Source organism: Leucoraja erinacea, chromosome 14, assembly GCF_028641065.1.
Source record: "Leucoraja erinacea ecotype New England chromosome 14, Leri_hhj_1, whole genome shotgun sequence".
Classification (NCBI taxonomy): domain Eukaryota; kingdom Metazoa; phylum Chordata; class Chondrichthyes; order Rajiformes; family Rajidae; genus Leucoraja; species Leucoraja erinaceus.
The window spans coordinates 5,952,922-5,971,886 of NC_073390.1; the positions used below are offsets into that span (position 1 = coordinate 5,952,922).

The 18,965-nt window shown below is 40.0% G+C and overlaps 1 protein-coding gene across 1 annotated transcript in view; it reads right to left on the bottom strand.

Moving 5' to 3' along the window:
• Window positions 1-1,983: 1,983 nt before the first annotated feature.
• Window positions 1,984-18,965, bottom strand: part of psmd1 (proteasome 26S subunit, non-ATPase 1) — a 91,950-nt gene continuing 74,968 nt past the window's right edge. The window contains exons 17-25 of the mRNA XM_055645426.1: window positions 17,824-17,938; window positions 16,437-16,553; window positions 14,869-14,971; window positions 8,549-8,718; window positions 7,498-7,590; window positions 6,924-7,019; window positions 6,220-6,375; window positions 2,766-2,917; window positions 1,984-2,179 (exon numbers count right to left, since the gene is read on the bottom strand). Coding sequence (XP_055501401.1) covers window positions 2,771-2,917; window positions 6,220-6,375; window positions 6,924-7,019; window positions 7,498-7,590; window positions 8,549-8,718; window positions 14,869-14,971; window positions 16,437-16,553; window positions 17,824-17,938 — 997 coding nt within the window. The 3' untranslated portion in view covers window positions 1,984-2,179; window positions 2,766-2,770. The remainder of the gene's footprint in view (window positions 2,180-2,765; window positions 2,918-6,219; window positions 6,376-6,923; window positions 7,020-7,497; window positions 7,591-8,548; window positions 8,719-14,868; window positions 14,972-16,436; window positions 16,554-17,823; window positions 17,939-18,965) is intronic.

An 18,965-nucleotide genomic window follows, 5' to 3' on the forward strand; every position in this document is an offset into this window, starting at 1 on the left:
TAACCGGGTAAGAGAATGGTGTAAATTTTGGGATACAAGGCCGAAACACTCATCACATTTTAGTATCACCTGTATAGGTACCTGACATGCTGCAATCTGTAAGGCTGCCCCGGTAAAGAAATTAGAAATGTAGCAATCGTAGAACGTGCTTTTTTTGAGCTGCCAGGGGATTGAATGAGCTTTCTTTTGTGCTGTAACCATTTATTATTCTATTAGGAGCCATTTTGTAGATCCACCGTAAACATTACAAAAGTAATAAAGAGATAAATCAAAGTTGTCATTAGGTTACACCAGAATTAGGTTTTGAAATTTAAATTACTTAGAAGAAAAGAACTAACCATTTATAACCAACATAGAACTAAAACATGACCGTGTAGGAAGGAACTGCAGACGCTGGTTTGAACCGAAGATAGACACAAAAAGCTGGAGTAACTCAACGGAACAGGCAGCGTATCTGTCTGAGCTGAGCTGAGCTGAGCTGAGGCACCTCAGCTGCCTGTCCCGCTGAGTTACTAAACCATAACTGTTATTCTAGTATATTTTAGTTCTTAGAAACTGCAAGGTAGGAGCTTTATTTAAAGAATAGGCAAATTAATTCCTGAGCTATTTAAAATCAGGTATAATAAATTCTATATACCAGTAAACTTATTTGTAACAAGTATTCTCCACCTACCCCACAAATTCCATGGGATTAACTTTCTGTTAATAATTCCTGATTTTGCTCAAATTCAAAATTGTTTAATATCTTCAATTAAAATGTAAATTAATGGCAATAGAGGAAAACTAAAGAAAGCAAATAATTAGATGCATTTTGAATCTTTCAAATTACATTGCATGGGTTTCTCTAGTTCTAAATGATCTGCTTCTGAAGATATTTTTCACTGGATTCAGCTTATTGCAAAGACAATTGAATTGGTTATTTCCTAGAATTCATTCCATCGTTCCAGCATCTAAATCTCAAACACCAGCTTCAGAAGGATACTTTTATATAAATTAACTTCCATTACTATTGAATAATGCCAATAGCAAATTTGACGATTCTCACAAAAAGACCATTTGGAAGTGGTGTTGTTGGTGTTTTTTGACAAGAAACACTGTTTAACCATTTAAAACAGAAACAAGAGGAAAAGTAGAGCACATTGAGGTGGCATATAGAGGTCATGGATGATAAATCCCAAAAGAAAGCAACCATTCATTTCATGCTTTCTAGCTACAGGCAATGTATCAGAGAAGTGGAGAGTTTAGACAAGCTTAAATTGATTTCTTTGAAATGCCAGAGGTTGATGAAAGACCTGATAGCAGCATCTAAAATTTTGAGAGGCATGGAGATGACAGAGAGTCAGAGCCTTCATGCCCAGAGTGGAAACTTTAAGGTGAGAGTTTAAAGGAGATGCGTGGAGCAATATATATTTTAACACAAGAGTGGTGGGTGCTTGGTGCTCGCTGCCGAGGATGGTGGAGGCAGATCAATAGGGGAATTTAAGAGGCTGTTCGATAGGCACATTGGTGTGCAAGGAATGGAGGAGTATGGATCACGTGCCGACAAAGGAGATTAATTTAATAATATTATATCAGGCGCAGACAGTTGGGCTGAAGTACCTGTTCCAAACTGCAATGTTCTATTTTCTATGAATTTACCCACCCAGATTCATCCATCTACAGAATAGTAATTTTTGTGAGGTGCGAGCTGTACCCCAACAGCACATTAGGCAGAAGAGAATACAAACAAAATTCAAAACTAAAAGGATTTTGTTTTTATCAAAGTCCAATTCCAGACTACAATAATCCATCTCAATATATATACCCAGGTGACCATGGAAACAATTGGAAAATACATGTCGTTTTACTTATGGATGCTGTTACAATTTTTGTTGCAGCCCTGAAGGTTGCAGGATCCATGAAATGCATTTTCAGAATAGCTAACTTTATCTTAATGCTGAGTAAACTTCAGTGCACATGCAAAAATGAAATAAAGCACAATGGTTTTTATACACGAAAGTGGTTTATTGATTTCTCCAAAGCATTACCAAGTTTTACAATGTATAATTAATTGCAATTATTCTGAAAGTTATCAAGTCCAGATATGAAAGAGCACTAGTCCTTTCTGCAGAAGCATGGTATGATCACCTTAAACAGGCATCTCCGATAAAACCCCAATGTTGAAAATGGCGCAAGTATCCTGTGTAGGATCAAAAGAAAATAAATAGAATGAGCCTTTCAGTGACGCCGGTTTTCAACAACGTTTTACTCAGTTTGAGAACATTTAATTCCGAAGCATTTGATTCTTAAAGCCATATATTTAAATCCAATTAAATGAGAAATGTTATTGTTGGCCCTAATTTGGGTTATCCGTTATAGTGATCCTGCAGTCATTCAATATGATGCCAAGCCACTCGCTGAATGGAGAAATAACATACACTATTTTGGAAAAACACAAGTCACATATGAATTTCTCATCAGCTTGCTGGATATTAACTATGCAGCTGTTAAATATGGCTGAATTTGATTTCAGTGGCACTATACAATTTGAATGATGTCTCGGCATGAAGGCAGATAAATGAGACCAAAGACCATTAAGTGCATGCTGAAATGCATTTTGGTCATCTGTCCTGATATATCCTTCTGTGGATTAGTGTTAATAACATTTGTATTAATAACTGGCCTGGGACATTTTTATTAAAATAAATTGTTACACCAGTGCAAGTTGCTGCTCTTGCATTTGGTGAAACAGAACACAAGAGTGACTTGCGAATCACGAGGCTTACTTGGTTTAATCATCAACATATTCAAATGGCTCTGGAGGCTCAGGCTCTTCCTCCTCCTCCTCAATTTTGGGTCCATGAGCAGGAACAGGTTCCACAAGCTCCTCTATCTCTTCACTGGTGTCCTTCAGAATGATAATCCCACCAATTGACAACTGCAAAAACAGCACATTTCAATGTGGTATAACAAACAACTAAATTCATTAGCGTAAAAAACATTTTATAGTTTCGGATGATTTCAAAGTGGAGATTAAACATACTCTAAATCACCTGTATGACAAATGAGAGAAATATGTAAAACATTATTTGAAAAATTAACATAAAGTAAAACATACTTGGTAATTTGGGGATGCCAGACTGGTAAATTTTCCAGACTATTGAATATTATTCCTACATACTGTTTTTGGATGTCACACTGAAATATAATAAATTCTTCAGTGCCCTTGGGAGCATGGGACAATTAGTTGCATGGAGGCATGGTCCCAATGAGTTGAAAGGGAAGATAGACATTAAATGCTGGAGTAACTCAATGGGACAGGCAATATCTCTGGTGAGAAGAAACGGGTGACGTTTCGGGTCGAGACCCTTCTTCGGACCCGTGTTGAAAGGGAACACAGGAACCACAACACAAAGTATGAAAGGAAATGTAAACAATAAACCTCTTGTGTCTGTTGAACTAGCATGAAGACCAAAGAGCCAGTATTACTGCATCCTAGGTTCCAAAACTAGTTTAGTTCAATTTCATGCTCCTGTCCCTGATCAAATCTAAATTAATATTTAACCCAAGAAATGTTGTGGTATTTTTGATCATGCTATTGAGATAACATTCTTTTATATCAATGTCTGTGGCTCAAACCACAGTACAGCTATTTAGTGTTGAACTTCAATAAAACCGAGGTATTTCAGGCAAACGTAATTGCTCTACATCAGGGGTCGGCAACCTATGGGCCCCAGGCCAAATGCAAGCCGAATGTAAGCCGAATGTAAGCCAAAATCATTCGGCCCGCAGGTGTTTTATTTTTTCCGTAGTCATCTGGCCCGCAGACTTCCTTCATCTCCGGTACCTCCCTGGCCCGAGGTGCCCAGGCACGGTGACGCAAGGAGGCCTGAGGCCTGCAATTTCGGAGCCCCCGAGTGCCCGAGCGGAGTCGAGCTCTGGCTGCACTGCATCTTGCGCAAAGCCACTGGCACGGCCGCACACCTTCTGTGTCTGGGCTTCACTGTCAGGATCGGGGTTATCAATAGGCCGGGGACGAGTGAGTGTGAGTATTTGAGCCACCGCCTTCAGGACAGAGCCAAGGCAATGGACTGTAGGTGCGCCATGTTCGTGAGCGCCCGTAACTAGGGGCCAGTGCTCCAGGTGGCATCCTCGAAGGGGCGGGATCTATGTGAATACGTGATTTGATGCCTGCCATCCGGGGCGGGATCCATGTGTACACATGATAGATGTGGCCCGCCATCCGCTCACAGACATGCCACCCAGCCCCTAGTTTCCTCCAAGTGCCAAAAATGCTGAACTAGAATATGACACACCACCCATATTGTCATGGAGACAGAAGAGACTGGTGATGCTGGAATTTGGAACACAAATCAAACTGTTGGAGCAGTAATTGTAGAGAAAGTAAAGGAGGGAGGGGGTTGGGAAAAGAGAGAAGAAAATGGTGTAATATCAGGTTGAGATCCTGCGTTAGGACTGAAAGTGAAGATGGCCAGTATAAAGAGGAGAGGGGGAGGAATGAGACCGGCTCCGGTAGGTGACAAATGGACCTGAAAGGGATTGAAAGATGAAGGCCAGATAGATCTAGTGGGGGCGGGGGTGGCTACACAACCAGAGGAATGGCACCTAGTATTCCACCTGGGTGACCTGCAACCCAATGGCATGAGAGTGCCAGTAAAGGATGTCTAATTTGGGTAAAGGTGGAGACAGCAGCTGTGTTATGATGCCAAAACACAAGGGTTACCAGTGCTGGACAGAATCTGGGAAGGAAAGAAAGTGAGAATGGGACCCATTGGGGAAGTGATGATGGGCAGATGAAACCAATTGGGGGAGAGGATCCAGTGGATGAAATGTGTGGGTTGTAAATTGATGGAAACAGGAGGAGGAGGATAGAAATTGGTGGAGCTAGACAGGAGGATCATAAACGGAAAGGTACAGATGTGGATTGGAAGGAGGGAGGGATGAACAAAGACTGTTAAATCTTTTAAATAACAATAATAATTAGTGCCTGCGAGTTGGACAAATCAGTAAAATATTTTGTACTGTATAAGTAAATTGAGGGTATGTACGATTAACTCTCACAAATTTAACTGGCCCACGTTAGAAATGAAAGCAACAAGTCAGAATTAAAATTAACAAGGGTGAAGGAAATACCATTCGGACACACATTTTCATAAACCATAACACAGCTCAGAGCCTTTCCAAATCGATAGGAAATATTCCACAAAAATATTCAACCCGACTTGGACATTCACTACTTATGCTGCACTATTGCCTAATTTATATAATGAAACAAAGATAAAAGAGGAGAAAGTTGAAAAAGGGTAATCAAAAAAATAGACCACGAAGAAAAGATAAATGTTTACAAAGGTCCAAAGGACAGGTGAAAGAAGTGGAGGTTACGAGGAGGAGAATCCGTTGATGGAATGACAGAGGTTGGGACCTATTCAGCTAAAGGGGTGACAGCTGATGGTGGATTTTTGGAAATGGTTATCGCAAAAGAGAACAAGGTAAATGAATATTTATTCACTGTCATAAGTTCATTTAGTAGAGCTGAACGAATGGAAAAGATGAACAAGGTTTTAAACAAATGGGAGCCAATGAAAATTAATGAGCACAAAAATGTTAAGCTAATGAGCTTCACTGCGAATTGGGATGCAGGTAATATTTTTTATTTCTCACAGTTTTGGGGAATGTAAAATGGAAGGTTGTAATAGAACTTTAATAACAAAGTGAGAAGTTAACAAGTCTACAGATCAGTCTAACATGGATAGACTGAGCTGTGGTCACATTGACTGTTCTTAAGTTGCAAGTTGTTGGCTTTCATTGAAGTCTGGTTCCGTCTGAGATTGTGGCTGGGGGAAGAATACAGGAGGAACGGTTTACCAGGTTACACAGTTTATGGCAGGGCCCGCACATTCTAATTAAATGGAATTTCAATTCATTCAAAACAGAATGCCAGACTAGCAGTTTTACAACATACAGTAGAAAGCTGTCAAGTGAGATGGGGATGAGGTAGAAGTGACTGTCATAAGTTGACTTGTTAGCAAGCATCTTGCCTGGGATATGGAAAGAAAAAACATTGTAGGAGATTCCAAGACAAATTTCTGCCTCATGTTTTTGGCCGACGTCTGTAATTCCTACTTTACAACAATAAAACACAGTCATACTGAAGCTATTATTATGTCATTAACTGACATAATTACAAGTTTAGTTGCACGGTTTGAAAACAATCCTTACAGGTTTAAATGGTTGGTATCTGCAACTTTCTGGCATTGCCAAGATTTTAAGTTGTGCAGGCATTACTCGAGCTGGGTTCTCCAACAGATGAGAGTTTGGCTCTGGCTCTTTCTTCTTTTCTTTTTCTTTGTCTTCGTCTTTCTTCTCCATCTCTTCCTGGAAAGAAAAAAAACTTCAATGAACCACATTTACGATAACATTGTTTATCTAATGTAATAAATAGACAACAGGCAATATGTGCAGGAGTAGGCCCATCGGCCCTTCAAGCCAGCACCGCCATTCAATGTGATCATGGCTAATCATCCACAATCAGTGCCCCGTTCCTGCCTTCTCCCCATATCCCCTGACTCCGCTATCTTTAAGAGCCCTATCTAGCTCTCTCTTGAAAGTGTCCAGAGAACCGGCCTCCACCAGAGGCAGAGAATTACACACTCACAACTATCTGTGAAAAAGTGTTTCTTCATCTCCGTTCTAAATGACTTACCCCTTATTCTTAAACTGTGGCCCTGGCCCCCCTAAAATAGACCATTTAAAGTTATTTTGAGCATTGAATTGTTTTTAAAGGGAAGTTTAACTATTTTTTGAGATTCCAAATTTGGAAAGTGAAAGAGAAAATATAATTCTCTCTCGTCACTCTGCATTTTCCTGTCCAGATTATTTCAATGCGTGTAACTCTTACACACATCTGTCCACTTCATACTTACAACTTCCATTTTTTCCTCCTCTTTTTCTTTTCCCTTCTCTTTTTCTTTCTCCTTCTTCTTTGCTTTGGCAGTGATTGATAGGACAGCTGTAGAGACCTGGGCATTGAACAGGTAACACATTTATATTTCAAGCCTCGTCAGAATGACAAAAATGAAAAAATCACATTTTAAAATAATGAATTCATGGCCATAATTTGTGATAGCAACAGTAGTAGTCCAACGCATCAACTGTTATCACAAAAATATCACAACTGTCTATCTTGTGAAAAGAAGAAACAAACTTGCTTGATTATCTGTAAAGATTAGTAAAGGCTAGACTGGCTAGGTACTGGTGCACTAACGTCTATAATCAAAAACTGACAATAAAGGCAGAAATACGCAACTTGCATTTTGCTTAGTTTTTCAAAATTCAAAACACAAATTAAAATTGGGAAATAAATTTCAGGTATAAATTCATGATTTCATATTTTATAAGAGAACAAAAAATGTATTTTCTACTCCTTTGAATATGATTAGGTATTACAGAGCATATGCCATATAGCTTTTACATATGGAAATATCTTGTGAAATAGACCTTTTCCTTTTCTTTCTCCTTGGGAACCTCCAGTGCAGCAGGGTAAGCAAATGTTGATGGCTTGCAGTTTGATTTGTACTGGACTTTAGGCATCTGTGAACAAAGTATACCATACATGTAGTGTTTAAAGGTTATTGAACAAACTATAATAATAAGGCCAGAAAAATACATTTTAGAATACCATATGTCTAATTCAATATATTTAGGAGGGAAGGGAAATTTGTGATTTTATATGGAACCGTCTACAATCTGTGCCTTCCCATGACAATTTACAACCAATAGAGCACATCTGCAGTGTAGACATTATGTATATAAGAGTAAGTAATTAAAAATAAAAAATAATGGGCAGAACACAGGACACTTATCCTGCTCGGCTCCAATAGCTGTTGTGGATATAAATACATTTATATTCAAGATATTGTAGGGGTGGGGTGGGGGGGATAATTATTCAGGAGAAAGCAACAGCTGCAGCCAGGCCTGTGGCACCAAGATTGGCTCTGAACCGCAAAAAGTGAAGAGTGACAGGGCTACAGTGACCGGACACTCGATAGTCAGGGGGGGACAGACAGGAGATTGTTTCTGCAAACGGGAGTCCAGGTTATTGCTTTGCCTCTATGGAGTCAGGTTCAAGGATGTCTTTGAGAAGCTGCAGAACATTCTCAAAGGGGAGGGCAAGCAGCCAGAGGTCATTGTGCATTTTACTAGGTATTTACAGAATTTTGTATTTCAGGTTTCTAATGTGTACAATATTTTTCTATTCAACTTAAATTGAGCACAGGCTTAACATTTCATTATAATGCAGCCTTGATTAACATATCCGGTATTTCGTAAAACTGATAACATGCAAAGTGATTATTCGGAAATCCTTATGGTTTGCCATTTGATTCACTGGTGATGTTTCTTGATCTCCCTTGAAACTCAATAGAGTCCCATTTCCTAAACTTTTTTGTAAATCACCAGGGCCCCGATTTCTCGCACTCTCTTAACTTTATCGGGGCATGTTTGACCTTGAAACAATGGAATGAAGGAAAATATACACAAATGAAGTTACCTTGAGATCCTTGTTCAGTCCAATTACTGCAGTTGGAGTGAAGGCCAGGGACAAGAAATGTGAATGAGGGAACCAGAACCAAAACTGAGTGAACACCAGCACTCCTACCACTGAGGGCATGTGGGTGTGTCCTGTGCGGGACTGAAGTGAAATGGTCATATTGCGACCACCTATCAAAAGAAAGGAAATTAAATCATCTTACTTCATCACCTGTCTTTAGACACTTTATACTTTAGACTAGAGATACATTGTGGAAACAGGCCTTTCGGCCCACCGAGTCCACACCAAACAGTGATCACCCCGTACACTAGCACTATGCTACACATTAGGGACAATTTACTGACACCAATTAACCCACAAACCTGTAGAACTGAAGTGTGGGGGCAATCTGGAACATCCGGGGAAAAGCCACGTGGTCACGGGGAGAACATATACAGACAGCGCCCGTAGTCAGGATCGAATCCGGGTCTCTGGCGCTGTAAGGCAGCAACTCTACCGCTGCGCCACTGTTAAGCAGCATTCATTCATTTAAATTATAATGGATTGAATAATGCAAGAAAGCACCCATTCATTAATGGGCCTTTTTCGAATTAAAAATGTTGAAGCCAAGAAATCCCAATATTTTAGATGATTTTATGACAATATGTTGAATCTCGGAAGCCTGGAGAATGGAGCAGCTTGGGCTGCTGCATCTCATTCACTACTCAACAATTCAAGCTATTTTGAATATATCCTGAACTTCAATAGAGGGGAGGGGAAGGAAAAAAAGAATCTAATTTTTCTCTTACATCACACAACTCAAATGAAAACATTTTTGGAGCCTTCTGTTTATTTTATACAATAATATTCACATCTTTAGCTGCCAAAGGTGTGGAATTGCTTTTGTAAGCCACTGAACTTCTCCTCTCCCTTTTGGATGTTTCTTAAAACCTGCCCCTTTGACTAAACTTTTAAACACTTGCCCCAACATCACCTGGGTCACAGTGCTAAATGGTGTTTGATAACACCTTTATGATATGCCTCGGGATGCCTGTCATATTAATGACACAAAGCTATTGGAAATAAAATTACACTTTACCGTAACTGTAGTTTCATCTAATGCTAAACAGAATTTGCTTTATCTAATATGATCAAGATATTCACTTCCAAAATATGCAGCCAAGTTCACATCAGAATAGTCCCAACATTCAAATACATTGTCTTTTCATCCATTCATAATCTCTTTACATTGCAAGTCACAGTTGCATGACTGATGCAAATTTTAGATTCATCTCATGTGTTGATTTCAAGCCAATATGGATTCAATTAGTTATGCAGTACCCCTAGTATAATCGATTTGGATGGTCAAGATGTTTCAATTAAAGGATTAACTGGATGATACATCAGGCAGAAGAACAATCTGTTTTTCCAGAGACTGAACGTGAATTATTGGTGCTTGAAGTTCAGCATTACTGTAAAAGGATGTTTCAGCAAAATTAGGACGGACAGTTGAAACAGTATACTTAAGGCCATTTATCAAGTTAATTTTGAATTAACTTTTCTGGTGAGAGACTCCAGAAATATGAGGCATAAACTTAAAATGAAAGCTAGACTTTTCGGAAATGTCAGAAACATTTCTTCCACACAAAGAGGGGTGGAAATCAAGCAAACTCTCTCAAACTATCCTCCTTCTCAAATAAAAAATTAGGTCTATTGAAAACTTCAAAACAGTGAAATAAGTTTATTACTTGGAATAAATGGGTCCTTTATCAGTTGGAGCGATGTGACTAGTGAAGGACTCCAGTTATTGGTGTTTGCTCTGAAGTGATTAATATTTGCATAATGATCAAATTTCCAAATTTGTCGATTTGAAACAGATGGAAGGGCAGGTTGTGATGAGGACATGGCAATTCTGTAACAGGATATAGACAGATTGAGCAATTGTGCAAAAACCTGGCAAATGAATTTTAATGTGGGGTAGTTTGAGATCATGTACTTTGGTGAGAGCAATGGTAAGGCAGATTATCATATCGATGGAGAGATATCAAAATGAGTAAAGATCAGAGGGATATATAGGTGTTCCAGTGTACGAATCACAAAAGACAAGCAGGCAAGTCCAACAAGTGGTTAAGGAGGCAAAAGGGATATTGGCCTTTAAATGTTATCTGTTAAACTGCGAAAATGGCTTGCAAGCGCCTGCACTAATATGTCCCAGTTTTCTTCGGAGCATCTTATATGAATGTTTGGTGATTTGAATCAGCTATTAGTACTGATCATTTCTCTTCTACAGCACAGCTATAGAAATCAAATCAATAAATATCTGTATCTAAGCAAGCTGTATCTAAAAAATATAAAAACAAAATAAACATGGCTTCTCTGAAGACAAAGGCGGGAAAGAATATAATGGGCAAAAAGGAAATGACCCGAGGTATGAAACAAACATTTTGTATAGAACTTCATACTTGAAGGCACCATTTGTCATAATGACATTTTAGAGAAATTTCAATCTGGTTTCAGAGCAAATTACAGCACTGAGACTGCCCTGACCTTAGAGTTAGCATTGACGAGGACAAAGTCTCAGTGCTGATCCTCTTAGACCTCACAGCAGCTTTTGACACCATAGATCACAGCATTCTTATAGATCGCCTAGAAAACTAGGTCGGCCTGTCAGATCAGGTACCAAGTTGGTTCCAATCATATATAAGTGGAAGGAAGTACTTTGTTAGCCTTGGGGATCATGTGTCACAGCTGCATGATATACCCTGTGGTGTAGCACAAGGTAGCTGCCTTGGCCCGTTACTCTTTTCCTTGCATATGCTGCCGCTAGGAGGTTATCAGACAGCATAATGTACATTTTCTAAGTTGTGCCGATTACACTCAGTTATATCTCTCTGTCGAACCCACTGATGCAAATGCCTTAAGTTCTTTGACTCCTGCCTATTTTCCATTAAAAAATGGATGAATGCTAACTTTCTTAAACTGAACAATAACAAGACAGAAATGTTAATCCTTGGATCAAAACCCAAGAGTGAGATGTTACTCGGTAAACTGGGAAATTTGACTGCCTATGTCAAACAAGAAGTCACAAGCCTTGGGGAAAAAATTGAAAATGATCTTAATTTTAAATCTCACATAAATAAGGTAACAAAGTGTGCTTTCTATTACCTCAGAAATATTGCTAAAGTACAGCCTTTCTCAACTCAACATGACTGTACAAAACTCATACATGCTTTCATATCAAGCAGACTTGATTACTGTAATGCCATATTTACCGGTCTGCCTTCAAAATCCACCCACAAGTTACAGCTCATTCAAAATGCCGCAGCCCGGCTTTTAACAAATGCCAAGAAAAGAGAACATATCACCCCAGTATTATACTCCCTTCATTGGCTCCATGTGAGATTCAGGATAGACTATAAAGTCCTCCTGGGAGCAGCATATTTTACAGAGTCCCTCTTTCCCTATGCCCCTACGCGAGGGCTCAGGTCTTCTAATGCTGGCCTCTAAGCCTCTCAATGTCGCAGCAATGCCGAAAATTGGTGAAGCAGCCTTTTATATTACGCCCCCAAGGTGTGGAATACCCTACCCAGGGCTATGAGAGACGCCCACTCAGTTGACATTTTCAAATGGCAGCTAAAAACTTATAGGTAGACAAAAATGCTGGAGAAACTCAGCGGGTGCAGCAGCATCGATGGAGCGAAGGAAATAGGCAACGTTTCGGGTCAAAACCCTTCTTCAGACTGATGTGTTGGTGAGGGAGGGCGGGAAGAAGAAAGGAAGAGGTGGAGCCAGTGGGCTGAGGGAGAGCTGGGAAGGGGAGGAGAAAGCAGGGACTACCTGAAATTGGAGAAGTCAATGTTCATACCACTGGGGTGCAAACTGCCCAAGCGAAATATGAGGTGCTGTTCCTCCAATTTACGGTGGGCCTCACTCTGGCCATGGAGGAGGCCCAGGACAGAAAGGTCGGATTCGGAATGGGAGGGGGAGTTGAAGTGCTGAGCCACTGGGAGATCAGGTTGGTTATTGCGAACTGTTGGGCGAAACGATCGCCAAGCCGACGCTTGGACTCACCAATGAACAGCAGCTGACATCTAGAGCAGCAGATGCAATAGATGAGGTTGGAGGAGGTGCAGGTGAACCTCTGCCGCACCTGGAAAGACTGCTTGGGTCCTTGAATGGAGTCAAGGGGGGAGGTAATGCGATAAGTATAGCATTTCCTGCGGTTGCAAGGGAAAGTGCCCGGAAAGGAGGTGGTTCAGATGGGAAAGGACGAATTGACCGGGAAGTTACGGAGGGAGCGGTCTCTGCAGAAAGCAGATAGGGAGATGGGAAGATGTGGCAAGTGGTGGGATCACGTTGGAGGTGGTGAAAATGTCAGAGGATTTTTTTGTTGTATGTGACGGCTGGTAGGGTGGAAGGGGGACTCTGCCCTTGTTACGAGTGGGGGGGGGGGGGGGGGGGGATGATGAGTGAGGGCAGAGTCACAGGGTATTGAAGAGACCCTGGTGAGAGCTTCATCTATAGTGGAAGAGGAGAACCCCCGTTCACTGAAGAATGAGGACATCTCTGATGCCCTGGTGTGGAACATCTCATCCTGGGTGCAGATGCGGTGTAGACGGAGGAATTGGGAGTAGGGGATGGAGTCCTTACAGGAAGCAGGGTGGGAAAAAGTGTAGTCCAGATAGCCATGGGAGTCAGTGGGTTTTGTTGTGGATGTCGGTCAGTAGTCTATCACCTTATAGCTAAAAACTGGGATGCAAGCAGAAGCCTCCACGTGGAGCATCCCGGGCAATGCTGACGACAGAAACTGTACCACAGTGACTGACTGAAGTAGCCAATTCTGTAACCACCAACCGTCAACCGTCACTGACCAACCGGAAAGACGTGATATAGAAGATGGCCAGACACGAGGAAGAAGCTAAAAACGTATCTTTTTAATCAAGCTTTTAACTGACTTTCCTTTGTCCTTGTACACTCTCATATTTTATATAAATCAGCTTTTTATGCTACTAACTGCCTATGTCCTTACTGTTTTAAATTGTATTTTTGTTTAGACCTGTGTTTTTTGTGGAAAGCACTTTGGGTTGCATTCAATTGTATGAAAAGTGCTATATAAATAAAGCTATTATTATTATTATTATTATTATAAATATTGAGAAAAGGAAGATTTCATGACAATAAGGAATTTAAAAGTGACTAGACCAAGTCCCGTTGGGTCTGCTCCCCCAATGCACCCGTTCCCTACCCCTAGCCCCCACAGGAGGCGTGGTCCTCCAACTCAAGCCATTCCCGAACGTAAGATTGCAGCACTCCCCTAGCCTCAATCAACTGTGCTATTTAAAAAAAAATTCCAATTGCACTTGCCCTGCGTGTTACAATAGCAATTCGCCCTCTCCCTCCTAGTCTATCCATTGTGACGTCATTAGTTCAAGCTGCCATTGTGATGTCATCATTTGAAACTGGTCGGTTTGAAATTCAAAGACGTCATCATTTGAGACTGGTCAGTTTGAAATTCAAATTAATCAGTAATAAGTCGAGAAATAAAGCATAAAATGTTCAGTGAAAGTGATCTCTGCGTCAAGGGGAAAAATGTGAATCAGAATAGGTAATAATCTTGTGAAAGTTGGCATTTTTAAAGCTTTAATCGCGAATAACGTTTCTCATTTAGGATGAGATCTTCACTGAGGCTTCTCACTGCTTGTTGAGCCATTGTGACGTCAACATTTGAAAGCTGGTGGTTTTAATTTCAGTCTTTTGACCTAATCAGTAATTAGTCGAGAATAAGTCGAGAAATAAAGCATGAAATGTTCAGATAAGATGATCCTGGCCTCGACGGGAAAAATGACAACCGGAATATGTAAAAATGTAATTGTTACGTGTAGTTTTTTTCGCGAAGATGTAAAGACAACCACATATACACACACATATACACACTAACAAGATCAGAGTTTTAATAAGTATATGATATGATTACTATAATTGAAACAGAGTTCTGAAGAGATTCAGGAGAGTATTACGTACTATCTCATTGATTTGATCATCTGAGTTTAAGGATTCTAAAAGAGGTGGCTATGGGGAGGGAAAACAACAGTGACAATTTTACAAAGTTCCTTATATTCTGGAGCAGCTGGGCATTAATGTGAAATACACATACAAAATGGAAGAGGGTAATATCAGATTATAGACCAGTTAGACTGATAAGAATGGTAACAGAAGAAGTAGAAATTCATAGTATGATTAGGAAGAGTCAACCTGGTTACATTAAAGGTATAACATATGTGAGACACCACTCAGTGTTTTCTTGAGGACAATGATGGGTCTCAAGGTAGCCTATACATTACCTGCATCAAGAATGCCTTGAGCTAGGATAGCACCAAACTTGGCCATCACGTCATCATGTTTGTCGTTGATGACCTTCGCGTAAAGCTGACGAAATTGCGTGACCTGGTAAATACCACAGCACAGCAAATCAATGAAGAATATGTAGAACATAAAACATCAACACCACCCAGATTCCATTACTTACCCGTCCACCTGAGCTCATTTATAAAGACCAATTAACCTAGCAACCCGTACTGTATGAGACATGCAAAGAATCCAGAGCACTTGTGAGACCCACAAAGGAACAGGGAGAATATGCACATAGATGGCACCAGTGGTCAAGATTAAAACCTTATTGCTTAAGCTACAAGGATCAAAGGTTGCTTCTAAACTAAATTTTTTCATCATCACCGTTTTATTTTTTTTGTTAAAATACAAAAAATTAATGCTGAACACAAGCACAGGTTTCAAAATCCACATGAATACAATTAAGTATGTTGTGGACACAAGGAACTCAAGATGCTGCTTTCCAAAAAAGGTACCAGTGCTGGAGTAATTCAGCACGTCGGGCAGCATCATTGGAGAATATGGACAGAATTTGTTTTGGTTCTGGAGCCTTCTTCAGAGTGGACACAAACAACTGCAGATGTTGGTTAAGAAAAAAAAGTGCTGGAGTAACTCTGCGGTTCAGGCAGCATCTCTGGAGAACATGGACAGATAATGGTTCGGGGGACGGGTCGAGTTACTCCAGCACTTTATGTCTTATGTTGTGCCTTCTTGATCTTCCTGTATGTCGTGCTACCTTTATCTTTCTTGCTGTTGAAATGAAGTGCTATGTCGGTTGAGTACAATGCATGCATAATTATATTTTGTATTCAAGCCGATCATTCCCAAATCACACATGATCTGAGCCTGATATCTGTGGACTCATTCATCTGACTTGAACTCAACTATGTGTACCTGATTCGAGTCGAAGTGGGATTTGCCATGCTGAGCCAGCTCAGTACATTATTTGGGTCAGCATTATTTGCTAAGAATTATTAAATATTCCCTAGTCCTGATCAACACATGGTGTTTTAAACATTTCAACAGAATATTTAAAATTGTTATATTTACTGAGACAGGTCAGGTCGAGTATGAAAGAAAATTTTTGAAATGAAAGTTTCTGGGTTCAGATCAGGTTTAGATTGTGATGGTTAGCTTAGATTTCAGTTTTATTCGAGTTGCTCTTTCCTTAAGGCTCAATTTGTACATCATTTCCCTTCCTTTCATTTGTGCTATATACTTCTTACAAAAATAACTGTCAGAAAGTTCAAAGAGCAACAGTACTCAGAGGCAACAGCAAACAGAATGCCTACTATCCCAAGAAGGAACTAGCTCAACTCTTTCTTGAACCACCGAGATCAAAATGGTGGCAGCACTCTCAATGACATTCAGATGCCAGTTCCAGATTTTGACCTAGCAATACTGTCAGAACAGTTACATTCATGTCTGGATAGTGTGAAACTTAGGTGGGAATCTTTTGGGTGATGGGATTCCAATGCAACTCTTCTGCCCATCCGCTTGCAAATGTTGTATTCAAGCTTACCTTTGAACAGGTGATCTCTGTCTGCTGGATTAGGAGAAGGGCAGATGCAATCAGAGCCCCCTGGCGGACGTAATTCACTGGATCATTAGTCATTGGCTCTAAAAGATTTATAGCTTCCTGCAAAAGAACGGAAATTAAAGGAACAATAAGTGTAAGAAAGTCATAGAGGGAGTACAGAGAAGGTTCACCAGACTGATTCCTGGGATGTCAGGACTTTCATATGAAGAAAGACTGGATAGACTCAGTAGAATTTAGAAGATTGAGGGGGGATCTTATAGAAACTTACAAAAAAATTAAGGGGTTGGACAGGCTAGATGCAGGAAGATTGTTCCCGATGTTGGGGAAGTCCAGATGAAGGGGTCACAGTTTAAGGATAAAGGAAAAATCTTTTAGGACTGAGATGAGAAAAACATTTTTTACACAGAGAGTGGTGAATCTCTGGAATTCTCTGCCACAGAATGTAGTTGAGGCCAGTTCATTGGCTATATTTAAGAGGGAGTTAGATGTGGCCCGTGTGGCTAAAGGGATCAGGGGGTATGGAGAGAAAGCAGGTACAGGATACTGAGTGGATGATCAGCCATGATCATATAGAATGGCGGTGCAGGCTCGAAGGGCCGAATGGCCTACTCCTGCACCTATTTTCGATGTTTCTATGTTTCCATGTAAAAGTCAATATCGTGCTGGATTGTAGACTTCAGTCTAGATCGTTTAACACAACTATTAAAGCGTGAAAATGTAAAGAATCAGTCAAGTAAAACAAAACCACATGTTCCAAAAAATGATCATCTAATTTGCATATGAACTCCTCAAAGTCATAAGTGATAGGAGCAGAAGTAGGCCATTCAAACCATCAAGTCTACTCTGCCATTCAATCATGGCTGATTTATCTCTCCCTCCTAACCCCATTCCCCCCCATAATCCCTGACACCCGCTAAAGTAGAGGAAACTGCAGTGTAAACAGCAAATGCAGAATGATCAATGGGAACAATTTGTTATTTAACTTTCAAGTTTGTTTGGGATCTGCACAAATTAATGCTCTGGACCGAACAGTAACATTCTCCTATGATATCTCAGTTATTTAATTAGACATTCGTATTCAAAGCATTTCTTCAATTACCTTCCACAACATATATCAGACCAAGAGTTTCAAATGAGTATCCATTGGTCAAGGATCCTGACCTGACCATATTCCAGCTTTGCCCTGCACATGTCACACGTTTTGTAGCAAAAATGAAAACTGATGTTAAAATGTGTTGTATTTACTGATATTATGTCCTGCAGAGTCTTGCCTAGTTTAAATAATGATAATAATATAGCTTCAATTTTGCACAAGAGAGATATGGAACATGTGCTGATCTATTTAATAATCAAAACAATGTGGTCTCACCTTATTGCCAGTTCCAGCACAACATATGCCGAGAGCTAGGGCAGCACCATATCGGACATGAGGGTTATAACTTTCAGAAAGCAGAGACACCACACTTGGACACTGTTCTGGTGTTCTATAAAACATGGAAAACATTAACTACATTATTTTAAATCAAAAATATTACAGTCAAAATGTTGAAATGCACCCAATAGCAACCATACATGGACATTTCCTGTTGGTTTTACCAATCACTTAATTTTGGTCAGAACGCATGTGACAATAAATGTCCTTTGTCCATAAGTAAACCCAAAATGAAAATTGCTGCTTATATGCATTTTTTTTTTTAAATGACAAATTGGTAATTGTTTTGATGACACTATTCTACTTCCACAGACAGGATTTGAATTCCGGTATTTGAAGGACATACTTAATATGCATGTTAAGATGGAACTAGAAACAGGTCAGAGATGGGTGAACAAAACAATGCCTCGCTAGAGGTGCTGGAAGAGTATAATATAGTTCTCTTTGTTCTTTCATGCAGATCTTCATACCTGATGTTAAATGATTATGAAATGCACAAATCACATTACATTAGTGGAGTTTAAAAAAGGTTATGACGATGTATTTCACTTTAGTGTTGTGTTTCACACCAGCTATCAACATCCCACCAGAATCCCTCTTGCAATTAGTAAAGGGAGACAAGGAAATATGGAGTTTCACAGTACAAAAGTATTGTGGTATCTGTTCAGATGTTTTATGCACACCTGCTTAAAAATGTCACAGATAAAGTACCAGAGTCGCCGATGGCTTTTATAGTTGACATATTTATGTAGTCCATGATTCTGTACTCCATGCTATCCTGAGTTGGAAACCCAAGCGTCATTCTGAGTGGCATTATAACAGGAAGAGTTGCTTCCTGGCAAAATAGTCATTTTATTCTGTGTATTTATAAAGAACGATAACAACCTTCAAATGTTTCTGGCACAGCCCTTTGACCAGAACCAAAAACACTGAATTCAATGTTGACTTTGACCACAACTTGGCAAACATGGCTATCAGAAAATACCTGGCAACCCCTACCATGACACCCTCAGCCTCACTAAATTGTCAAGAGAGTTTTATTGGCATGTGTCCCAGATGGGACAATGAAATTCCTACTT